General features: G+C 38.6%; 1 protein-coding gene across 19 annotated transcripts in view; it reads left to right on the top strand.

Moving 5' to 3' along the window:
- CDC42BPA (CDC42 binding protein kinase alpha) overlaps positions 1-22,499 on the top strand; it is a 333,148-nt gene that overhangs the window by 171,017 nt on the left and 139,632 nt on the right. For all 19 annotated transcript variants that reach the window (XM_078077878.1, XM_078077870.1, XM_078077877.1 and 16 more), the window contains exon 11: positions 15,103-15,225. In XM_078077878.1, the coding sequence (XP_077934004.1) occupies positions 15,103-15,225 (123 nt within the window). The remainder of the gene's footprint in view (positions 1-15,102; positions 15,226-22,499) is intronic.

Raw genomic sequence — 22,499 nt, 5'->3', positions numbered from 1 at the left:
GAGAGAGCATGAGCAGTGGGAGAGGCAGAGGGAGAGGGAGAAGCAGACTCCCCGCTGAGCCAGGAGCCCAGTGTGGTGCTCGATCCCAGGACCCTGGGATCATGACCTGAGCCAAAGGCAGATGCTTAACCATCTGAGCCACCCAAGCACCCCTATACCACATCTTCTTTATCCATTCATCTGTCGATGGACATCTTGGCTCTTTCCACAGTTTAGCTCTTGTGGACACTGCTGCTATAAACATAGGGGTGCACGTACCCCTTCGGATTCCTACATTTGTATCTTTGGGGTAGATACCCAGTAGTGCAATTGCTGGATCGTATGGTAGCTCTATTTTCAACTTTTTGAGGAACCTCCACACTGTTTTCCAGAGTGGCTGCACCAGCTTGCATTCCCACCAACAGTGTAGGAGGGTTCCCCTTTCTCTGCATCCCCGCCAACATCTGTCATTTCCTGACTTGTTAATTTTAGCCATTCTGACTGGTGTGAGGTGTTATCTCACTGAGGTTTTGATTTGCATTTCCCTGATGCCGAGCGATGTTGAGCACTTTTTCATGTGTCTTTGGCCATTTGGATGGAAAAATTTCTGTTCATGTCTTCTGCCCATTTCTTGATTGGATTATTTGTTCTTTGGGTGTTGAGTTTGATAAGTTCTTTATAGATTTTGGATACTAGCCCTTTATCTGATATGTCATTTGCAAGTATCTTCTCCCATTCTGTCAGTTGTCTTTTGGTTTTGTTGACTGTTTCCTTTGCTGTGCAAAAGCTTTTCATCTTGATGAAGTCCCAATAGTTCATTTTTGCCCTTGCTTCCCTTGCCTTTGGCGATGTGTCTAGGAAGAAGTTGCTCTGGCTGAGGTCAAAGAGGTTGCTGCCTGTGTTCTCTAGGATTTTGATGGACTCCTGTCTCACATTTAGATCTTTCATACATTTTGAGTTTATTTTTGTGTGTGGTGTAAGGAAATGGTCCAGTTTCATTCTTTTGCATGTGGCTGTCCAATTTTCCCAACACCATTTGTTGAAGAGACTGTCTTTTTTCCATTGGACATTCTTTCCTGCTTTGTTGAAGATTAGTTGACCATAGAGTTGAGGGTCCATTTTTGGGCTCTCTATTCTGTTCCATTGATTTATATGTCTGTTTTTGTGCCAGTACCATACTGTCTTGATGATGACAGCTTTGTTCAATAGAGCTTGAAGTCCAGAATTGTGATGCCACCAGCTTTGCTTTTCTTTTTCAACATTCCTCTGGCTCTTCGGGGTCTTTTCTGGTTCCATACAAATTTTGGGATTATTTGTTCCATTTCTTTGAAAAAAGGGGATGCTATTTTGATAGGGATTGCATTAAATGTGTAGATTGCTCTAGGCACCATTGACATCTTCACAATATTTGTTCTTCCAGTCCATGAGCATGGAACGTTTTTCCATTTCTTTGTGTCTTCCTCAATTTCTTTCATGAGTATTTTATAGTTTTCTGAGTACAGATCCTTTGCCTCTTTGGTTAGATTTATTCCTAGGTATCTTACGGTTTTGGGTGCAATTGTAAATGGGATCGACTCCTTAATTTCTCTTTCTTCTGCCTTGTTGTTGGTGTATAGGAATGCCACTGATTTCTGTGCATTGATTTTATATCCTGCCACTTGACTGAATTCCTGTATGAGTTCTAGCAGTTTTGGGGTGGAGTCTTTTGGGTTTTCCACATAAAGTATTATATCATCTGCAGAGAGTGAGAGTTTGACTTCTTTTTTGTTGATTTGGATGCCTTTTATTTTTTTGTTGTCTGATTGCTGTGGCTAGGACTTCTAATACTATGTTGAATAGCAGTGGTGATAGTGGACATCCCTGCCATGTTCCTGACCTTAGGGGGAAAGCTCTCAGTTTTTCCCCATTGAGAATGATATTCACTGTGGGTTTTTCATAGATGGCTTTTATGATGTTGAGGTATGTACCTTCTATCCCTATACTCTGAAGAGTTTTAATCAAGAAAGGATGCTGTACTTTGTGAAATGCTTTTTCTGCATCTATTGAGAAGATCATATGATTCTTGTTCTTTCTTTTGTTAATGTATTGTATCACGTTGATTGATTTGTGGATGTTGAACCAACCTTGTAGCCCAGGGATAAATCCCACTTGGTCGTGGTGAATAATCCTTTTAATGTACTGTTGGATCCTACTGGCTAGTATTTTGGTGAGAATTTTTGCATCCATGTTCATCAAGGATATTGGTCTGTAATTCTCCTTTTTGATGGGGTCTTTGGTTTGGGGATCAAAGTAATGGTGGCCTCATAAAACGAGTTTGGAAATTTTCCTTCCATTTCTGTTTTTTGGAACAGTTTCAGAAGAATAGGTTTTAATTATTCTTGAAACGTTTGGTAGAATTCCCCTGGGAAGCCATCTAGCCCTGGGCTCTTGTTTGTTGGGAGATTTTTGATAACTGCTTCAATTTCCTTAGTGGTTATAGGTCCGTTCAAGTTTTCCATTTCTTCCTGGTTCAGTTTTGGTAGTTGATACATCTCTAGGAATGCATCCATTTCTTCCAAGTTATCTAATTTGCTGGCATAGAGTTGCTCATAATATGTTCTTATAATTGTATTTCTTTGGTGTTGGTTGTGATCTCTCCTCTTTCATTCATGATTTTGTTGATTTGGGTCATTTCTCTTTTCTTTTTGATAAGTCTGGCTAGGGGTTTATCAATCTTGTTAATTCTTTCAAAGAACCATCTCCTAGTTTCGTTGATCTGTTCTACTGTTCTTTTGGTTTCTATTTCATTGATTTCTGCTCTGATCTTTATTATTTCTCTTCTCCTGCTGGGTTTAGGCTTTATTTGCTGTTCTCTCTCCAGCTCCTTTAGGTGTAGGGTTAGGTTGTGTATTTGAGACCTTTCTTGTTTCTTGAGAAAGGCTTGTATTGCTATATACTTTCCTCTTAGGACCGCCTTTGCTGCATCCCAAAGATTTTGAACAGTTGTGTTTTCATTTTCATTGGTTTCCATGAATTTTTTAAATTCTTCTTTAATTTCCTGGTTGACCCATTCATTCTTTAGTAGGATGCTCTTTAGCCTCCATGTATTTGAGTTCTTTCCAACTTTCCTCTTGTGATTGAGTTCTAGTTTCAAAGCATTGTGGTCCGAAAATATGCAGGGAATGATCCCAGTCTTTTGGTACCAGTTGAGACCTGATTTGTGACCTTGGATGTGATCTATTCTGGAGAATGTTCCATGGGCACTAGAGAAGAATGTGTATTCTGTTGCTTTGGGATGGAATGTTCTGAGTATGTCTGTGAAGTCCATTTGGTCCAGTGTGTCTTTTAAAGTCTTTCTTTCCTTGTTGATCTTTTGCTTAGACAATCTGTCCATTTCAGTGAAGAGGGTGTTAAAGTCGCCCACTATTACTGTGTTGTTGTCGATGTGTTTCTTTGCTTTTGTTATTAATTGGCTTATATAATTGGCTGCTCCCATGTTAGAGGCATAGATATTTACAATTGTTAGATCTTCTTGTTGGATAGACCCTTTAAGTAGGATATAGTGTCCTTCCTCATCTCTTATTATAGTCTTTGGTTTAAAATCTAATTTGTCTGATACAAGGATTGCCACCCCAGCTTTCTTCTGGTGTCCATTAGCATGGTAAATGGTTTTTCACCCCCTCACTTTCAATCTAGGGGTGTCTTTGGGTCTAAAATGAGTCTCTTGCAGACAGCATATCAATGGGTCTTGTTTTTTAATCCAATCTGATAGCCTATGTCTTTTGATTGGGGCATTTAGCCCATTTACAGTCAGGGTAACTATTGAAAGATAGGAATTTAGTGCCATTGTATTGCCTGTAAGGTGACTTTTACTGTATATTGTCTGTGTTCCTTTCTGGTCTGTGTTGTTTTTAGGCTCTCTCTTTGCTTAGAGGACCCCTTTCAATATTTCTTGTAGGGCTGGTTTCATGTTTGCAAATTCCTTTAGTTTTTGTTTGTCCTGGAAGCTTTTTATCTCTCCTTCTATTTTCAATGACAGCCTAGTTGGATATAGTATTCTTGGCGGCATATTTTTCTCATTTAGTGCTCTGAATAGATCATGCCAGTCCTTTCCAGCCTGCCAGGTTTTTGTGGATAGGTCTGTTGCCAATCTAATATTTCTACCATTGTAGGTTACAGATCTCTTGTCCCGAGCTGCTTTCAGGATTTTCTCTTTGTCTCTGAGACTCAAAAGTTTTACTATTAGATGTCGGGGTGTTGACCTATTTTTATTGATTTTGAGAGGGGTTCTCTGTGCCTCCTGGATTTTGATGCCTGTTTCTATCCCCAAATTAGGGAAGTTCTCTGCTATAATTTGCTCCAATATACCTTCTACCCCTCTCTCTCTCTCTTCTTCTTCTGGGATCACAATTATTCTAATGTTGTTTCGTCTTATGGTATCGCTTATCTCTCGAATTCTGCCCTCGTGATCCAGTAGTTGTTTATCTGTCTTTTTCTCAGCTTCTTTATTTTCCATCATTTGGTCTTCTCTATCACTAATTCTTTCTTCTGCCTCATTTATCCTAGCAGTTAGCACCCCCATTTTTTACTGCACCTCATTAATAGCCTTTTTGATTTCGACTTGGTTAGATTTTAGTTCTTTTATTTCTCCAGAAAGGGTTTCTCTAATATCTTCCATGCTCTTTTCAAGCCCAGCTAGTATCTTTAAAATCATCATTCTGAACTCTAGTTCCAACATCATACTAATGTTTGTATTGAGTAGGTCCCTGGCAGTCGGTACTGCCTCTTGTTCTTTTTGTTGAGGTGATTTTTTCCATCTTGTCATTTTGTCCAGAGGAGAATAGATGAATGAGAGAAAAATGCTAACAGGGTAACGATGTCCTCAGAAAATATACTCTAAACAAATCAGAAAAAACCTGAAACCGGGGAAAAAGAAAGGGAAAGAAAGAAAAAAGAAAAAGATAAAAACAAACAAAAACAGAACAAAACAAAATAAAAACAGAATATGATCAAATATGATCAGGCTGGTGCATAGATTAGTGCCACACAGTGTGTTTTGGGTGTATTTTGGTCTGTTAGAAGAAAGTGCCTCCCAAAATTTTAAAGAAAGAAAAACTTATATATGTACAAAAATAAGGGTTAATACGATGAAGGGATGGAATATGACTGTAAAGGTGAAAATTATAAAAAGTTTTATAAAAGGAATTGATAAGTTGTTTGAAAAAAGAAAGAAGAGGATTTAAAAAAAAAAGGGAGAGAATGTGATCAGGCAGGAGACTAGAACAAAGCCATACACTAGAGATTTAGGGTATATTTTGATCTGTTAGAAGAAACTGTATCTCAAAATTTTAAAGAGAGAACAACTTTTATATATATGCCAAAAATAAGGGTAACTACTACGAAGGGATAGAATATGACTCTAAAAATGAAAAATAAAAATGTTTTTTTTAAAAAAGGGATTGATAAGATGTTGGTTGAAAAAGGGAAAAAGAAAAATTAAAAAAAAATCAGTTTAAAAAAAATTAACTTTGAAAGATTAAAGAATCATGGTAAAAAAGCCATGAATTCTATGTGCAGTATTCCCCTAGCTCTGGAGTTCTGCCGTTCTCATTGATTGGTAAACTTGGTCTTGGCTGGCTGTTCTCGCTGATCTTCTGGGGGAGGGGCCTGTTGCCGTGGTTCCCAAATGTCTTTGCCAGAGGCGGAATTGCCCCGCCCTTGCCGGTCCAGGCTAAGTCATCTGCTCGGGTTTGCTCTTGGGAGCTTTTGTTCCCTGCAAGCTTTCCATACAGCTTTGGAGGCCGAGAGTGAAAATGGCGGCCACCCAATCTCCACCCCAAAGGAGCCGAGAACTCAGGTCCCCGCTCCTCAGTGTGCCCCCAGAGAAAAGCAGTCAGTCACTCCCATCTCCCCGTTCTCTGGCCGCATTCCGTGCTCACCTGGCCTGTGACCGAGCGTTTCTATATCTGGCATACAACCCTGTGTGGAGTCTCCAACCCAGCAGATCCCTGTGGTGCGCTCCTGTGCCGCTCCTCCCGGGGGAGGAAGGGGTGTCTCCCCCGATCTGCCGCTTGTTGGGTCCCTGCTGGAGGAGCAGTGGCCCGACTGTGCCGCGGATCACGGTTTATGGCAACCCCAAGCTGAGAGCCCACGCCTCGGCTCCATCTCTGCAGCCAGCTTCCCTGCTCCGATACCTGGGAGTTCTGCCTCACTCAGGCACCCCTGGTCTTCCTGTGACCCTGAGGGTCCTGAGACCACACTGTCCCGCCAGGGTTCCACCCCCCGCTTAGCCACTGGAGCGATGTCCCTCAGCGGAGCAGACTTCTGAAAGTTCCGATTTTGTGCTCCAGGGCTCTGTCACTTGCCAGAAGCAGCCGATGGAGGCCCCGCCCCCTCCTCCACCGTCTTCCTGAATATCGCCTAGGATTCACTTCTCCGCACGTCCTACCTTCCAGAAAGTGGTCGCTTTTCTGTTCAGAGAGTTGTTGCTATTCTTTTCTTCGATCTCCTGTTGAGTTTGTAGGTGTTCAGAATGGTTTGATCCTTATCCAGCTGAATTCCTGGGACCAGATGAAATCCAGGTCTCCTACTCCTCCGCCATCTTGCTCCGCTCTCCTTTTCAGGATCTTTTGTGATTCCACAACAAATTTTAGGGTTGTTTCTTCTATCTCTGGATATTGTGTTAAATCTATACGTGGCTTTGGGTAGTATCAACATTTTAATGATATTAATTCTTCTGATCCACGAACGTGCAATAGTTTTCTGTTTGTGTCATCATCAGTCTCTTGCAGGAAACTCTTATAGTTTCCATTGTACAGATCTTTCCCTTACTTGGTTAAATGTTTCCTGAGTATTGTTTTTGATACTATTGTGAATGGGATAGTTTTCTTTCTTTTTCAGATGTTTCATCATGACTGTAAGGGAATACAACAGATTTCTATGTGTTGATTTTGAATCCTGCAACTTTACTGAATTTATTGATCAGTTCCAATAGTTATCTTGGTTTGCTCTTTGAGATTTTCTATATATAAAATCCTATCAACAAATAGCACCAATTTTACTGCTTTCTTTCTGATTTAGCTGCCTTTTATTTCTTTGTTCTTGCCTGACTGCTCTAGCCAGGACTTCAGGTACTATATTGAGTAGGAGAGGAGAGAGTGGGCACCCTTGTCTTGTTCCTGATCTTAGAGGAAAAGATTTCAATTTTTCTCCATTGAGTGTGAGGTTAGCTATTGGTTTGTTGCAAAGGGCCTTTATTTTGTTGAGCTATGTTCCTTTTAAATCCAATCTGCAAAGTGTTTTCATCAAGAAACGATGTTTCATTTTTTCAGATGCTTTTATTCTGTCTATTGAGATGATCATGTGATTTTTATCTTTCATTTTATTAGGGTGATGTGTTATATTTATTGATTTGCATATGTTGGACCATCCTTGCATCCCAGGGATAAATCTCACTTTTCATGGTATATAATCGTATGAATGTGTTCTTGAATTCAGCTTGCTAATATTTTAATGTGAATGTTTTCATCTATATTCATCAGGGACATTGGTCTATAGTTTTCTTGTGGTTGTCGTCTCTGGTTTTGGTATCATGGTAATTCTGGCCTTATAGAATGAGTCTGAAAGTGTTCCCTCCTCCTCATTATTTTGAAGAGGTTGAGGAGGATTGTTGTTAATTTTTCTTAAAATGTTTGGTAGAATTCACCAGTGAAGCTATCAATTCCTAAGGATTTCTGTGTTGGGAGGTTTTTGATTACTGATTCAATCCCATTTCTCATTATTGGTCTGTTCAGACTTTCTGTTTCTTCCTGATTTAGTCTTGGTGGGTTGTGTGTTTCTAGAAATGTATCCATCTCTTCTAGGTTATGTAAGTTCCTGGTCTATAATTGTTCATAGGGGTCCTTTATGATCTGATAGATTTCTGTAGTATCATTTGTAATGTCTCTTTCATTTTAAATTTTATTCGAGTCTCTTCTTTTTTTCTTAGTGTAAAGGTTTGTCAATGAGGTTTATCTTTTTTTCCTCTCATTTGCTAACTTTGGGGTTAATTTGTTATTTTTCTAAAAGTTCCTTTAAGTATAAATTAGATTATTTGAAATCTTTCTAATTTCTTAATATGTACATTTGTTGCTATAAACTTTCTCTCAGAGCTGCTTCAATCCATCCATTCCACAAATTTGATATGTTGTAGTTTCATTTTCATTTGTTTTGAGAAAATTGATTTCTTTTTTGATTTCTTCTTTGACCCAGTGGTTGTTTAGAATTACTTAATTTCCACATATTTATAGATCTTCTCACTTTCCCCTTGTTGATTTCTAATTTCATACCATCCTCATCAGAAAAGATGGTATAATTTCTTCTTAAATTTTCTGTTTGTTTTATGTCCTCTCATATGATCTGTCCTGGAGAAGGTCCTGTGTGCAGTTGAGAAGCATGTGTATTCTGCTGCTGGTGGATGGAATGTTCTGTAATGTCTGTTCAAAGTCCATTTGTTCTAAAGTAGAGTTCGATTGCAACATTGTCTTGCTGATTTTCTATCTGGACAATTCATCAACTGTGAATAGTGGAGTAGTGAAGCCACCTACCATTATTGTACTATTCTTTAAGATCTGTTAGTTTTTGCTGAATATATTCCAGTACTTGGGTGTTGGGAGTGTATATTTACAATTATTATATCTTCTTAATGCATTGACCCCTTTATCATTATATAATGATCTTTGTCTCGTTTCCATTTCTGGCTTGAAGTCTATTTTGTCTGATGTAAGTATGGTTAGTCCCACTTTGTTTTGGTTTTCACTTGCTTGGATGCTTGGAATATTATCTTCTATCCCTTCACCTTGAGACTGTGTGTATCTTCTGAGCTCATGAGTCTCCCTTAGGCAGCATACACTTGGGTCTTGTTTTTTTGTTTTTGATTTTTAGAGAGAGAGTGTGCATGTGCACAAGCAAGGGGGAGAGGGGGGAAGGGTAGAGGGAGAGGGAAGGGGAGAATCTTGAGTAGGCTCCATGCCCAGCATGGGGCTCCATCTCACGACCCTGAGATCATGACCTGAGCCCAAATCAAGAGTCCGATGCTTAACCATCTGAACCACCCAGGCACCCTTTGTTTTTCTTTTTGTTTTTAATCCATCCAGCCACTCTGCCTTTTTATTGGTGAGGACAGTCCATTTACGTTTAGGGTGATTATTGATATTTGAGCACTTACTACTGCCATTTTATCTTTTGCCTTCTGGTTGTTTTGTCTCTCCATTGTTCTTTTTAACTTTTGTTTCTCTCTACCTTTGCCAGTTGGTGGTTTTCCATGGTGATTTGCTCCTTCTCCCCTTTTTATATTTTGTGTCTCTGCCCTTGATTTTTGTCATGTGGTGAGCATGAGGTTAGCATAAAATATCTCCTAGATAAACTTGTCCTTTCTCTGCTGATAGCAACTTTACCTTCATTCACCTATAAAGTTTCCATCCTTTTATAGCTTCCCTTTTATATTTCTGATGTCACAAATTATCTCTTTTTTGCTATGAATTTGTTACCAAATTGTAGTAGTTATAATTTTTAATGCCTTTCCTTTAACATTTATGCTACAATTAAGTATGTAACACTATTCTGAAATAGAGTTACAGTTCTCTAATTCTGAATGTCTGTTTATCATCTTAATTAGAATTTTGTGTGCTTTCATTTTTTCGTTTCAGTTTTAAGAGCTCCTTTCAACAAGGCAGGTCTGGTGGTGAACTCCCTCAGCTGCTGTTTGTCTTGGAAAGCCATTATCTCTCCTTCATATTGGAAGGATAGCTTTTCTGGATAGAATATTCTTGGCTGGTGGTTTTTATCTGTCAGTACTTTGGATATATCATCCCACTCTTCTGGTCTGTAGTTTCTCCCGGGAAATCTGCTAATACCTTGATGGGTATAGGTCACATCCTTTCCCCCCTGGTTGCCTTTAAAATTCCTTACCATTGATTCTTGACAGTTTCATTATAAGGTGTGTTAGTGAAGGTCTTTTTACATTGAGGTGGGAAGGTGTTCTATTTGGCTGTGTGGACTTGTATGTCCAGTTCTCTCCCCAGTAGTTCTCTCTCTCTCCCCCAATAGTTCTCAACTATTATTTCTTTAAATAAATTACCCCCCCCCATGGTATCCACATTTTTCTTATGTTTGCTTATCTAATGGAGTATAAGTCTTGTAGCATTTTTTCATCTTTTAGAAATCTCCATTCTCTCTCCTCTCCCACCCAAATCATTTCTAGATTCCCACCCTCCAAACTGCCTATTCTCTCTTCCATCTGATCTGCTGTTTCCAGTGCTTTCTAGTGCATTGAAAAGGACTCATAATATTGATTGAGTCCTTCAGCTCCAGAATTTTTGTTTGCTTCTTTCTCGTAATTTCAACCTCTTTCATTAATTTTATTCCTGAGTTCATTGAAGTGCCTTTCTGAGTTTTCTTATAGCTCACTGAATTTCTTCATAACTGCTATTTTGTATCTTTCATCAGTGAGAACACAGTGTTTTGTGTCTTTGAGTTTGGTTGCTGCAGATTAGGCCTTTTCTTTTTGTGAAACCCTATTACTGTGATTTTTTCATAGTGTATCATGAATGTACCTCTGCTGTCACATTTGAAGTAGCAAACACGTTTCCTACTTAGGTAAGGTTTTGTTTCCTTGGATTTAAGAGTTCAGTAGGTTGTCAATCAGAAGCCTTTCTTTTGTTTTCCAGAAGGTGGTGCTGTAGCACAAGTTTTTTGTTTCTCCTGGTGCTCTGTCTAACCTGGAATGGAGCTAGGACAAGGCTCGTTTGCAGTTTTCATAGGACTAAACCTACCTCCGGTTTCAAATATCACAAAGGGAGATCTACACAGAGTCTGGCTGGGGCTCTCTCCTTCTCTCTCCATCAACTGTGGGAGATTTATTCTGCCCTTAAGCCTCCTACCTCCGTGCCATTTCTTTATCTGGCAAATGTGTTGATTGGGAGACTGGCCATGTATTCGAGACAGACTCTTTTCCTTGGGCAAGATTTTTGTTTCTGAAATACTCTAATACTGGAGGAAACTTCAGTCTGAGTATTAGAAGCTGCTAACTTCCTATGCAGTCTCCAGATACAACAAAAACACCATGATGAAAATAGTACCACATATTTAGGGATCTCGGGGTTTCCAAATTGTTTCTGCAGCCCCACCCATTTTCCAGAAATTGTCATGTGTTTTCACTCCAGAGTGATATCCCTCAATTTAGAGCAACCTGGAGCCTAAGCCTGCTCATAGAATCGGGTAGAATTCAGAAGTCAGAGGCAGCTGCCAGTCCTCTCACCTCAGAATGGCCTGTACCTCTCTGTTTTACTGTTCTTAGTCCTCTTTGCTTTCTCAGATACATGATTTCTGTAAAAATAAGGTTTTTGCAAGTTACATATTTTTACTTTTTGCAGCAGGAGTGAGAGACCTAGTGCTTCCTACTCCTTCCTATTCTGAATGAGAAATTCCTATATACCAGGCTTTTTTGATGTTTTGAATTATCTAACATGTTCTTAGAAACTATCATTATGTGTGATTGGTATCATTTACGCCAGGCAAGTGCAATGAAAATGTGGGATCATTGCCTTTTTGTATTAATACCGGTTTCATGCAGCGGCATAGGTTTACATCAGGCCGTTTCATCCATTTATCAGCTATTTCTTGAACACTGATGACCCAGGACTTGTTCTGTGTACATAACTGAGGATGTAACAATGAGCAGAAAACGAGAAAAATACTTGCCCATGTAGTGCTTACATTCTACTTTGAGGAGACCGATGCAAAATCAGATACAAAGCAGGATCATCAGCTGGGAATGAGGAAGGTGGAGAGTGTATTAGATTTTGACAAGAAAAAGAGAATATGTGAAATGGTCAGTTTAGAGAAGAGAAGAGGAGATGGTCTAGGGATGCAGCTGAGGACTGCCAGTCATCGCCAAGCTGTTCGATGTCAGTAGACATGAATTTGAAGTGACTGTGTTTTCTTCGGCCACTTTGTCAGCTTCCAGGGTGGGAGCACAAGTAGGAGAGTCAGAGTCGGCCAAGATTGGGGTCTTCTAGGGTGGGTGTAATGGAGGAGAGGAGGGCAAAGAGATGGAAGGTGTGTGTGCAAAGTAGTCCATTGTAGTGATGGACCGCGGAATCCAACCTGGCTAAATAAGGAAGAAAAGAGAAAAACTGAAAAACATGAGGACAGTGGATTTGATCTCTTGGTGGGAATGAGCATCATTGAAGTGGCCCCTGGAGTAGTAAGCACACTGTAAAGATAAGAGAGAATGGTGTACTTGAAATCAAGATTTGGGAGGCCGTACAGTTACTAAATAATGGAAAAGTGTACATTAGTAGCATTTCTCCATAGGCAAACTACTAGTATTCAGGGCAGGGTGATTCTTTGATGCAGGAGACTTAAACATTCTGTAAGATACTGAGCTTTCTTGGTCCCCAGACACTAAATACCTTTAATCATCTCCTACCTACACCTGTGTCAACACCCCCCACTCCCTGCTGTGTGCACACATACACATTTCTAAGCTCAGACGAGGTGAGAACCACGGGTCTAGGGTGTGACCAGTAGATTTGGTGGTTTTGCTGGAGACCAGCTAGGTTGTTTTGGGCTGCAAATCCTAGAATTCTTAAATAATACAGATTTATTATCTCATGTGGGAAGTCAGAAGTAGACCATTTCAGTGCCGATAGTGGGGTTAGCTTCTCTGTGATTTTCATGGCTTTCCTCTCATGATTCTCCCGTACTGCTAAAATTCCAGATCACGTCTGCACACATGTGGAGACCAAATGAAGGCTTGCTTCCTTTCATCCATCTCTCCATCTGTAGGAGACTTACCCCTTTCCAGGAAGCCCCCTCGGGGACTTCTTCTCAAGGGACTAGTAGTTCTCACTAGGTCACATACCTAATTCTTAACCAGTACTGGCAACAAAGGATGGGTCCACCAATGATTGATTTAAACCATCTTCAGTTTTGGCCAGCCTACCTTGTCAGTGCACCTGAATTTGGTTCAGAAACAAGAGGGTAAAAAGCCCCAACTGTGTCTGCACGGGGGATTTGTGTGTCCGAGAAGCCAGAGTGTTGGGTGGATTGTCTATTTTGATATAAAGTTAATAAGAATAATAAAAAGGGTTGTAATAGAAAGAAGGGCAATGAACAATGTGTGAAATTGTTAGTCAAAGACAGAATAAGAAAGACAATGGATAATAACTTCAGCAGATGAGTAATGGGCATTTTAGCAGACTGGGATTTACGGGGTGGACAGAAGTAACAAGGAGGAGCCAGGATGCCTACCCACCTCCATACCCTGCAGGATGCGGAGTCTAGGAGGAAAAGGAGCTGTTACTGGTATCCACTGGCTATTTTTGTATCTTCCTTTTTCTACTCCTAACTTAGGTATCTTTCTAATATATATAATTTTTTTGAGAGAGAGAGCATGCATGCACATGCGTGCGTGTGGTGGTGATAGGGGCAGAGGGAGAGAGGGAGAGAGAGAGAATCTTAAACAGACTCAGCACTGAGCATGGAGCCCCACATAGGCGGGGCTCGATCTCACCACCCTGAGGTCACGACCTAAGCCGAAATCAAGAGTTGGTCACTTAACTTACTGAGCTGCCCTGGTGCCCCCTTAGATATCTTTTTAAAATAAATAAAGGATGTTCTTTTAAAGATAATAAGTACAAAATGCATTGATACTTACCATGTTTTGAAACCGAAAAGTATAAGAAGTACTTATTGAATGTAGAATATCATGGTTGGATGCACAATAGGTACATCTTGCACCTTTAATTCAAATTAACCAATATTTATGAATACAAATATCATGATACTATTCTCTGTGCATATGGTGAAAATTAATTAGAAAATCTCCCTCCTCTGAAGGCCACAATATTTTGGAGCTTGTGTGTGTGTGTGTGCGTGTGTGTGTGGTGTGTGTGTGTGTGTGTGTATATACATATGTATATACATCTATGTATCTGTGTATATACACATACACACATATATAAAACATAAGTAATACATATAAGTAATAAGGCATATAAGCAATATGTTATATAAAGCAACATATAAATAATATAAGTAGTATAAAACAATCAGTAATGATTTGTACTAACCAAAAATTATGGTGAATAGAGACTTACTATTGCAAACCCTCCATAAGATAGCACAATAACTATTTTAGGACAAGGGTGGTTTCATTTCTGATAAAATTCTTTAAAGTTTTCTTTTTTCCGTATCTTCTGATAATATCTGGGAATAAACCTCAGTAGAGTTAATGTTTCTTGAATACCTTGCATCTTCTGATTAGAACCACAAGAATAGTAATCTCTATTTTAGCTAAATTGATGAGCCGAAGTCATCTGTAGTGGGCTTCAACTTTCATACATGAAATCTGGGGGCCAGCATTTCTATATATTATATGCACTTGACCCTTGAAACAATGCAGTTTGAACTGGGTGGGTCCTGTGGATTTTTTTTTTTTTTTTTGTAAATACAGTACAGTGAATGTGTTTTCTCCTCCTTATGATTTTCTCAGTAACATTTCCTTCTTTTCAGCTTACCTGATTGTAAGAATACAGTGTGTAATACATATAACCTACAAAGTATGTGTCAATCAACTGTTCGTGTTATTGATAAGGTTTCTGGTCAACAAGAAACTCTCAGTAGTTAAGTGTTTGGGTCAGAAGTTATACACAGATTTTCTACTGCATGGGGGGGTTCAGTGCCCCCAAACATCCCCCCCTGCATTGTTCCAGGTGAGCTGTATTAAATCTCTAAACCTCCCTTGACACACCAGACTCTGGTTTTAATGCATCATCTGACACAGGAAGTTTTTGGGGTTATTACATGATGAACGGGGGCTGAATGGTTGTTGACTCAGTGGTAGACTGCACCAGCAGTGTTTGAAATGGAAAATCTCACATGGTAGTAGGCAGATCCTTTCCTACATCTGTTATACTTTTAAAGAAACATGCATTGGAGTTTTGATATTTAATTGTGATGTGTTTACCCGCTTTTTGTCGATGCGAGGATGTTTTGATCAGAATTATGTAAGGATTTCTCTAGAAAGAAATATATTGCTGTTAGTTTTAAAAATTTAAGATATGGCCATATTTCTCATTTTTTCTTTATTTTTTTTTTAAGAGTCAACACAGACTGTTCAAGCTCTACAGTATTCAACTGCTGATGGTCCACTAACAGCAAGCAAAGATTTAGAAATAAAAACCTTAAAAGAAGAAATTGAAAAACTAAGGAAACAAGTAAGAGGTAAATTTCTGTGATTCACTATTATTTCACTTTAGTAGGTTTTTAAAAAAATGTTTTATTGACACAAGACATTTATTGAGTGCCTGTCATGTGTTATGTGATGTGAGCTCTAGGGCCGTGAGGGAAGAGCAAGTAAGAATGGTTTCTGCTTGGGGCGCCTGGGTGGCTCAGTTGGTGAAGCGCCTGACTCTTGATCTCAGCTCAGGTCATGATCTCAGGGTCGTGGGATCGAGGCCCACGTCGGGCTCTGTGCTTGGAGCCTGCTTAAGATTCTCCCTCTCCCTCTGCCCCTCCACCTCCTAGCCCCAGCCTGGCACATGCGCACTCTCTCTCGCTCAAAAAAAAAAAAGAAAAGTTTCTCCTTCCAAGGAGCTCACATTTTGGTCTGGTGAAAAAATAGTTTTTGCAATACATGTGGAAAGGCTATGAGAAAAAGAAACATGGGTATGTGGAGAGTATTTAGGAGGGGCACCTAACCATGATTTAAGTTAACAAAGATGACGTTTTTGAAAGACCTATTAGTTTGTGACATTTAGTTGGAATTTGTCTGGCTGAGCATGTATATGAATCAGGGAAGGAGTGTTAGGAGTGAGGAAGAAGAGTAGTGTAGACAAGGGAACCAGATGTATGCAGACATCAAGGCATGTGAAAATTTATTTTCTCCATAACAGTTCCTTTCAGCATATTGATGAGATTTAATTAAAATTAATTTGGACAACTGTTGATATGCCTATTACATGCATTCATGCATGTATTCTGGTCATTCAACAAATATTTGTTGAGCACCTGCTGTGTACCAGGTGTTGTTTTAGGCTCTTGGGATGCAGTACCAAACAAAATTAATAAAATCTTTGTTTTGCTGGGGTGTAAGGCACACAACAGACCTAAAACAATAACTATATAACTTTGTAAATGATACAGTATGTTAGAAGGCTCTAAGTACTTAAACACAGAGCAGAAGAGGAATGGGTCAGAAGTACAAGATGAGGAGTTTTATAATTTTAGGTAGGGTGGTGTGGGTGTAAGCCTCATTGAGGAGGTAACATGTGAACAAAAACTTGAAGAAGGTAAGGGCTTAGCTGTGCAGTTAAATGGGAAACACATGTCCAAGACAGAAGGACCAGCCAGTGCAAAGGCCCTGAAGTCAGAATGTGACTCATGAGTGTAGTTAGGACCCAGAGGACAGCATGGCTGGAGCAGGAGGAGCAAGCAAGAGAGAGTGGAGGAAGGGAGGCCAGAGAAGTAAAGGGTTGGGGAGGGTTTGTGGCCTGATCTGTAGAGTCTCACCAACTGTTACAAGGTTTTTGGCTTTTTCTATCAATGTAATGGCAGCCTTTTTCAGTCAGGGTTTAGAGTCATGGCACCTTAGCTAAGTGTAAGGAAAGAGAGAGAAAAAGGTACTAGTTTAGCTAGGATCGTCAGGCCTCCAGAAATACCATTTTAAGACAAAATAAGTGAAGAAGAAGAAGAAAGAATCTCATATAGGGTCTTTTATAAAAAGGGCTGTTTAAAATGCCACATTAATACTTTGCTTGTATTAAATATACGTGGAGCTCTTAAATTTGAAATTTATGCTGTTCTTTTTTTTTTTTTTTTTTTAAAGATTTTATTTATTTATTTGACAGAGAGAGACACAGCGAGAGCAGGAACACAAGCAGGGGGAGTGGGAGAGGGAGAAGCAGGCTTCCTGCCGAGCAGGGAGCCTGATGCGGGGCTCAATCCCAGAACCCTGAGATCATGACCTGAGCGGAAGGCAGACGCTTAACAACTGAGCCACCTGGGCGACCCATGCTGTTCTATTTTTTTTAAGTGGCTCTTTTCCTAAGAAATATCTTTTTATCAAATTTCTGTAGCTTTATCTTTCTAAAATTAAGGTAGATTAGGAATATGATAAGCAGAACCCTTCACTTTGCTATCAACAGTAAAGCATCGATAGCAGTGAATGAGTTATTTGACACTGAAAAAGTAGTAAAAACACAAGAGCAGCTGGGATGGTCAGTGATTTATCTTCAAAGAGGTTATGTGGATTGGGATGACTTCTTCATAAGCCCATCTTATTAGCTCTAAGAGGGTTTTTTTTTTTTTGTTAATTGATTCCTTAGGATTTTCTGTGTGGATCATCATGCGTCTGCAAATAGGAACAGTTGTATGATCTGTATGCCTGTTTGATCTGTATGCTTTTTATTTCCTTTTATTGCATTGGCTAGAATTTGCATAACTATGCTAAAGAAGAGTGGTGAGAACAGACATCCTGGCTTTCTGAGGGGGAAGCATTCCGTCTTTCACCCTTAACTGTAATACTAGCTACAGGTTTTTCATTGACACTTTTTACCATGTAAGAAGTTCCCATCTAGGGGCGCCTGGGTGGCTCATTCTGTTAAGCATCTGCTTTCGGCTCAGGTTGTGATCCCAGGGTCCTGGGATCAAGCCCCACGTCAGGCTCCCTGCTCATGGGGAAGCCTGCTTCTCCCTCCCCTCCCCCCAACCCTGCTTGTGCACTCCCTCTCTCTCTCTTTGAAAAAGTAAAAAAAAAAAAAGTTCCCATCTAGTCCATCTAGTCCTGTATTTCTAAGGTTTGTTTGTTTTTAATCACAAATGGTTGTTGAAATTTGTCAAGTATCTTTTCTCCATTTGTTGATATTCATATGTGATTTTTTTTCTTTAATTAGCCTGTTAATATGGTGAATTAGATTGGTTGATTTTGAAATTATTGAACCAAACTTACATCCCTGGAATATACACATCACTGGTCATGGTGTATAATTATTTTTATATATTACTGAATTTTATTCCTAGTGTTCTGTTAAGGACTTTTGCATCTGTATACATGAGAGATATTGGCCTTTGTTTTTCTTTCCCCTCCCTCCCTCCCTTTCTTTCTTTCTTTCTTTCTTTCTTTCTTCTGTCTTTGTTTTTGTTCTTTTGTTTTTTTGTTATTGAGATACAGTTGACATACAACATTATATTAGTTTTAGGTGTACACATAATGATTCAGTATTTGTATATATTGTGAAATGATCACCAAAGGAAGTCAATGATCACCAGTACACATAGTTACAGAATTTTTTTCTTGTGATTAGAAATCTTAAGAGCTACTCTCTTAACAACTTTTAAATATATAGTACGGTATTATTAACTGTAGTCCTTCTGCTGTACATTACATTCCCAAGACTTACTTATTATATAACTGCAAGTTTGTACCTGTTGATCACTTTTACCCCTTTAACTTGCCCTGCACCCCTGCCTCTTGCAACCACCAATCTCTTCTCTGAGTTCAGGGGTTTTGTTTTTGTTTTTTTTTTTAGATTCCACATACAAGTGAGATCATACAGTATTTGTCTTTCTTTGACTTATTTCACGTAGCATAATTCCCTCAAGGTCCATCCATATTGTTGCTAATGGTAAGGTATTCTTCATTTCAGTGGCTCAGTAATATTCCATTGTACATGTACCCCACATTTTCTTCGTCCATTTGTCCATCAGTAGACATTTAGGTTGCTTCTATGTCTTGACTGTTGTGAATAATGCTGCACCGTTTGGTGTATGTTTATGGAAATGCACATATCTTTTCAATTCATTGTTTTTGTTTTCTTTGGATAAATAGAAGTGGAATTGCTGTATCCTATGGTAGTTCTATTTTTAATTTTTTGAGGAACCTCCTTACTGTTTTCCAAAGTAGCTGCACCAATTTACATTTCCACGAACAGTGCACAAATATTCCCTCTTATCCACATCCTTGCCAGCATTTGTTATTTCTTGTTTTTTGAATGACAACCATTCTAATAGGTGCAAGGTGATCTCTCACTGTGGTTTTTATTTGCATTTTCCTGATAATTTATGATGTTGTACTTTTTCATGTACCTGTTGGCCATCTGTATGTCTTCTTTGGAAAAAATGTCTATTCAGATCCTTTGCCCATTTTTTAAATTGGATTGTCTGTTTGCCATTGAGTTTTATGAGTTTTTAAAATATATTTTTGGGGTGTCTGGGTGGCTCAGTCGATTAAGCGTCTGCCTTCGGCTTTCATGATCCTGGGGTCCTGGGATCAAGCCCTGCATTAGGCTCCCTGCTCGGTGGGGAGCCTGCTTCTCCCTCTCCACACCACCCCCCCCCCCCGCTCATGCTCTCTCTCACTATCTCTCTCCCTCTCCCTCTCTCTCTCTCAAATAAATAAATAAAATCTTTTTAAAAATAATAAATAAAATATATTTTCAATATTAACCCCTTACCAGATATATGATTTGTGAATATTTTCTCTCATCCATTGGTTGCCTTTTTATTTTGTTGATGGTTTCCTTTGCTGTTCAGAAGTAAGTTTGAGGTAGTCCCACTTGTTGGTTTTTGCTTTTGGTGGTTCTTGTGTGGCTGTGGTATCAGTGTAATGCTGGCCTCATAAAATGAGTTTGAAAGGATTTCCTCCTCTTCCATTTTTTAGAAGAGTTTGAAAAGGATTGGTATTAATTCTTTTTAAAGTGTTTGGTAGTATTCACCAGTAAAACCATCAGGTCATGGGTTTTTCTTTCATCATCCTTACTCATTATTGGTTTGTTCAGATTTTTTAACTTATTCACGATTTGGTCTTACTTGGTTGTATGTTTCTATAAATTTATCAATTTCTTCTAGGTTATCCAGTTTACTGGCATGTAATCATTCATAGTAGTCTCTTATGACCTTTGTATTTCTGTGCTGCTCATTTAATTATTTCCTCTTTCATTTCTGATTTTAATTTATATAAGTCTTCTCTTTTTTTTAAGCCTACCTAAAATTTTGCCAATTTTGCCTATCTGTTCAAAAAACAATCTTCGTTTCATTGATCTTTTCTTCTGTTTTCCTGATGTTTATTTCATTTATTGCTGCTCTGATCTTTGTTAATTCCTTTCTTCTGCTACAACTTTAGGTTTAGTTTGTTCTTTTTCTAGCTGTTTGATGTATAAAGTTAGGTGTTTGAGACCTTTCATTTTTTTTTAAAGACTTTTTTTTTTTTTTTTTTTTGAGAAAGAGAGCGAGAAAGAGCATGAGAGGGGAGATGGTCAGAGGGAGAAGCAGGCTCCCTGCCGAGCCAGGAACCCGATGTGGGACTCGATCCCAGGACTCCGGGATCATGACCTGAGCTGAAGGCAGTCACCCAACCAACTGAGCCACCCAGGCTCCCCGAGACCTTTCATTTTTTAATGTAGGTGTTTATCACCATGAATTTCCTTTTTAGAACTGCTTTTGTCATATTCTATGAGTTTTGATATATAGTGTTTCCATTTTTGTTTGTTACAAGATATTTCTTGATTCCCTTTCATTTTTGTGATCCATTGGTTGTTCAGGAGTGTATTGTTCAATTTCCATATTTTTATGAGTTTTCCAGTTTCCTCCTTTATTGATTTCTAGTGTCATAATTTTTGCTTAGAAAAGATCCTTGTTATGAATTCAGTTTTTGCTAAATTTCTTAAGACTTGTTTTGTAAGCTAACTTTTGATGTATCCTGTTCCATGTGTGTTTGGGAAGAATGTATATTCTGCTGCTGTTGGATGGAATGTTCTGTATATGTCTGTTAGATCCATTTGGTCTGTAGTTCACATTCAGTGTTTCCTTACTGATTTTCTGTCTGAATGATGTATACATTGTTGGAAGTAGGGTATTGAAGTCCCCTGCTATTATTGTATTGTCTGTTTCTCCTTTCACATCTGTTGTATCTATTCAGTATATTTAGGTGCTACAGTAGTGGGTGCATATATATTTATAAGTTTCCTATCTTCTTGATGATTTGGACTTTTTATTCTTACACAGTAACTTTCTTGTGTCTTGTTACTATTCTTCACTTAACATTTATTTCGTCTAAGTATAGCTACCCTTGTTCTCTTTGTTTCCACTTGCATGGAATAATATCTTGTCAGATCCCTTCATTTTGAGTCTTTGTGTCTCCTTAAAGCTGAAGTGAGCCTTTTATAGGCAGCATCTAGCTGGGTCTTGTTTTTTTAATCCATCCAGCCACTCTAGGTCTTTTTGTTAGAGAATTGAATCTATTTGTATTTAAAGTAATTATTAATAGGTAAGGATTTACTAATGTCATCCTATTGTTTTCTGGTGTTTTATAGTTCCTTGGTTTCTTTCTTCCTCTCTTATTGGCTTCATTTGTAAATTGATGATTTTTTGTAGTGTTATGCTTTGATTCCCTTCTCTTTATCTGTTGTGTACCTCCTGTAGTTGTTTGCTTTATGGTTACCATGAGGCTCACATAAAATCCTTAGTTATAACAGTCTGTTTTATGTTGATACCAATTGTTTATTCTCCTGGTTTATTTTATAATTGCTTTAAGTATTTTTCTTCATATGTTTTAGAAGCACATAAGACAAGGGTATAATATTTCCTGTAACTGTAAAATATAATTTAGAAAACTGAAGAGGAGAAAAAAATCCTTGCGGATTTACCCATACTTTATATACAGTGCTCTTTCTTTCTTCCTGATATTGCTGAGCTCTTTGTTCTGTTGTTTGTTTTCTCGTTAGATAATTTCCTTTAGCCATTTTTTTTTTAAGATAGCTCTGCTATCAGCAAATTCTCTTAGCTTTTATTCATCTGAGAATGTCTTAATTTTCTCTTTATTACTAAAGAATATTTTTGCAGAGCATAGGATCCTAGGTTGATAGTTCTTTCGTTTTAACATCTGAAAAATATTGTACCACTTCCTTAGGACTCCCTCATTTTTGAGGAGAAATTCACTGTTATTCTGAGTATTTATCTAAGGTGGTATTTTTCTCTGGCTGCTTGCAAGGTTTTTCTCCTTTTATAGTTTTCTGATGTTTAATGGTGTGTTTTGGCATGAATTTCTTTGGGTTTATTCGGTTTGGGATTCGTTCATCTTCTGGAATCTGTAGGTTTATGTGTCTTGCTAAATTTGGGATGTTTTTAGACCTTACTACTTTGAGTACTTTTACAGACCTGCCTACTTTCTCTTCTCTTTCTGGGACTCTGATAACATGGATGTTAGATCTTTTGTTATCAGCCCATAAATATTTGGGTCTCTGTTCATTTTTGTTTTCATTCTGTTTTTTCTCTGCTGTTCAGATTGGTCAATATCTACTGTCTTATCTTCCATTTCACTGATTCTTTCCGCCGATCCCAATTGAGTCCATCCACCCAGATTTTCATTTTATTTATTTATTTCTAAAATTTCCATTTTGTTTTTTGTAAACTTCTGTTTTTTTGCCGAGACTTCCTATATCTTCGCTTGGGTCTTCTGTTTGTTGATTTATTTCAGATGTATTCATAATTGCTCAGTGAAG

This window comes from Halichoerus grypus, chromosome 7 (genome assembly GCF_964656455.1).
Source record: "Halichoerus grypus chromosome 7, mHalGry1.hap1.1, whole genome shotgun sequence".
Taxonomy (NCBI): Eukaryota; Metazoa; Chordata; class Mammalia; order Carnivora; family Phocidae; genus Halichoerus; species Halichoerus grypus.
The sequence above is the reverse complement of the archived record's forward strand: the minus strand, read 5'-3'. Positions and strand labels throughout refer to the sequence as shown.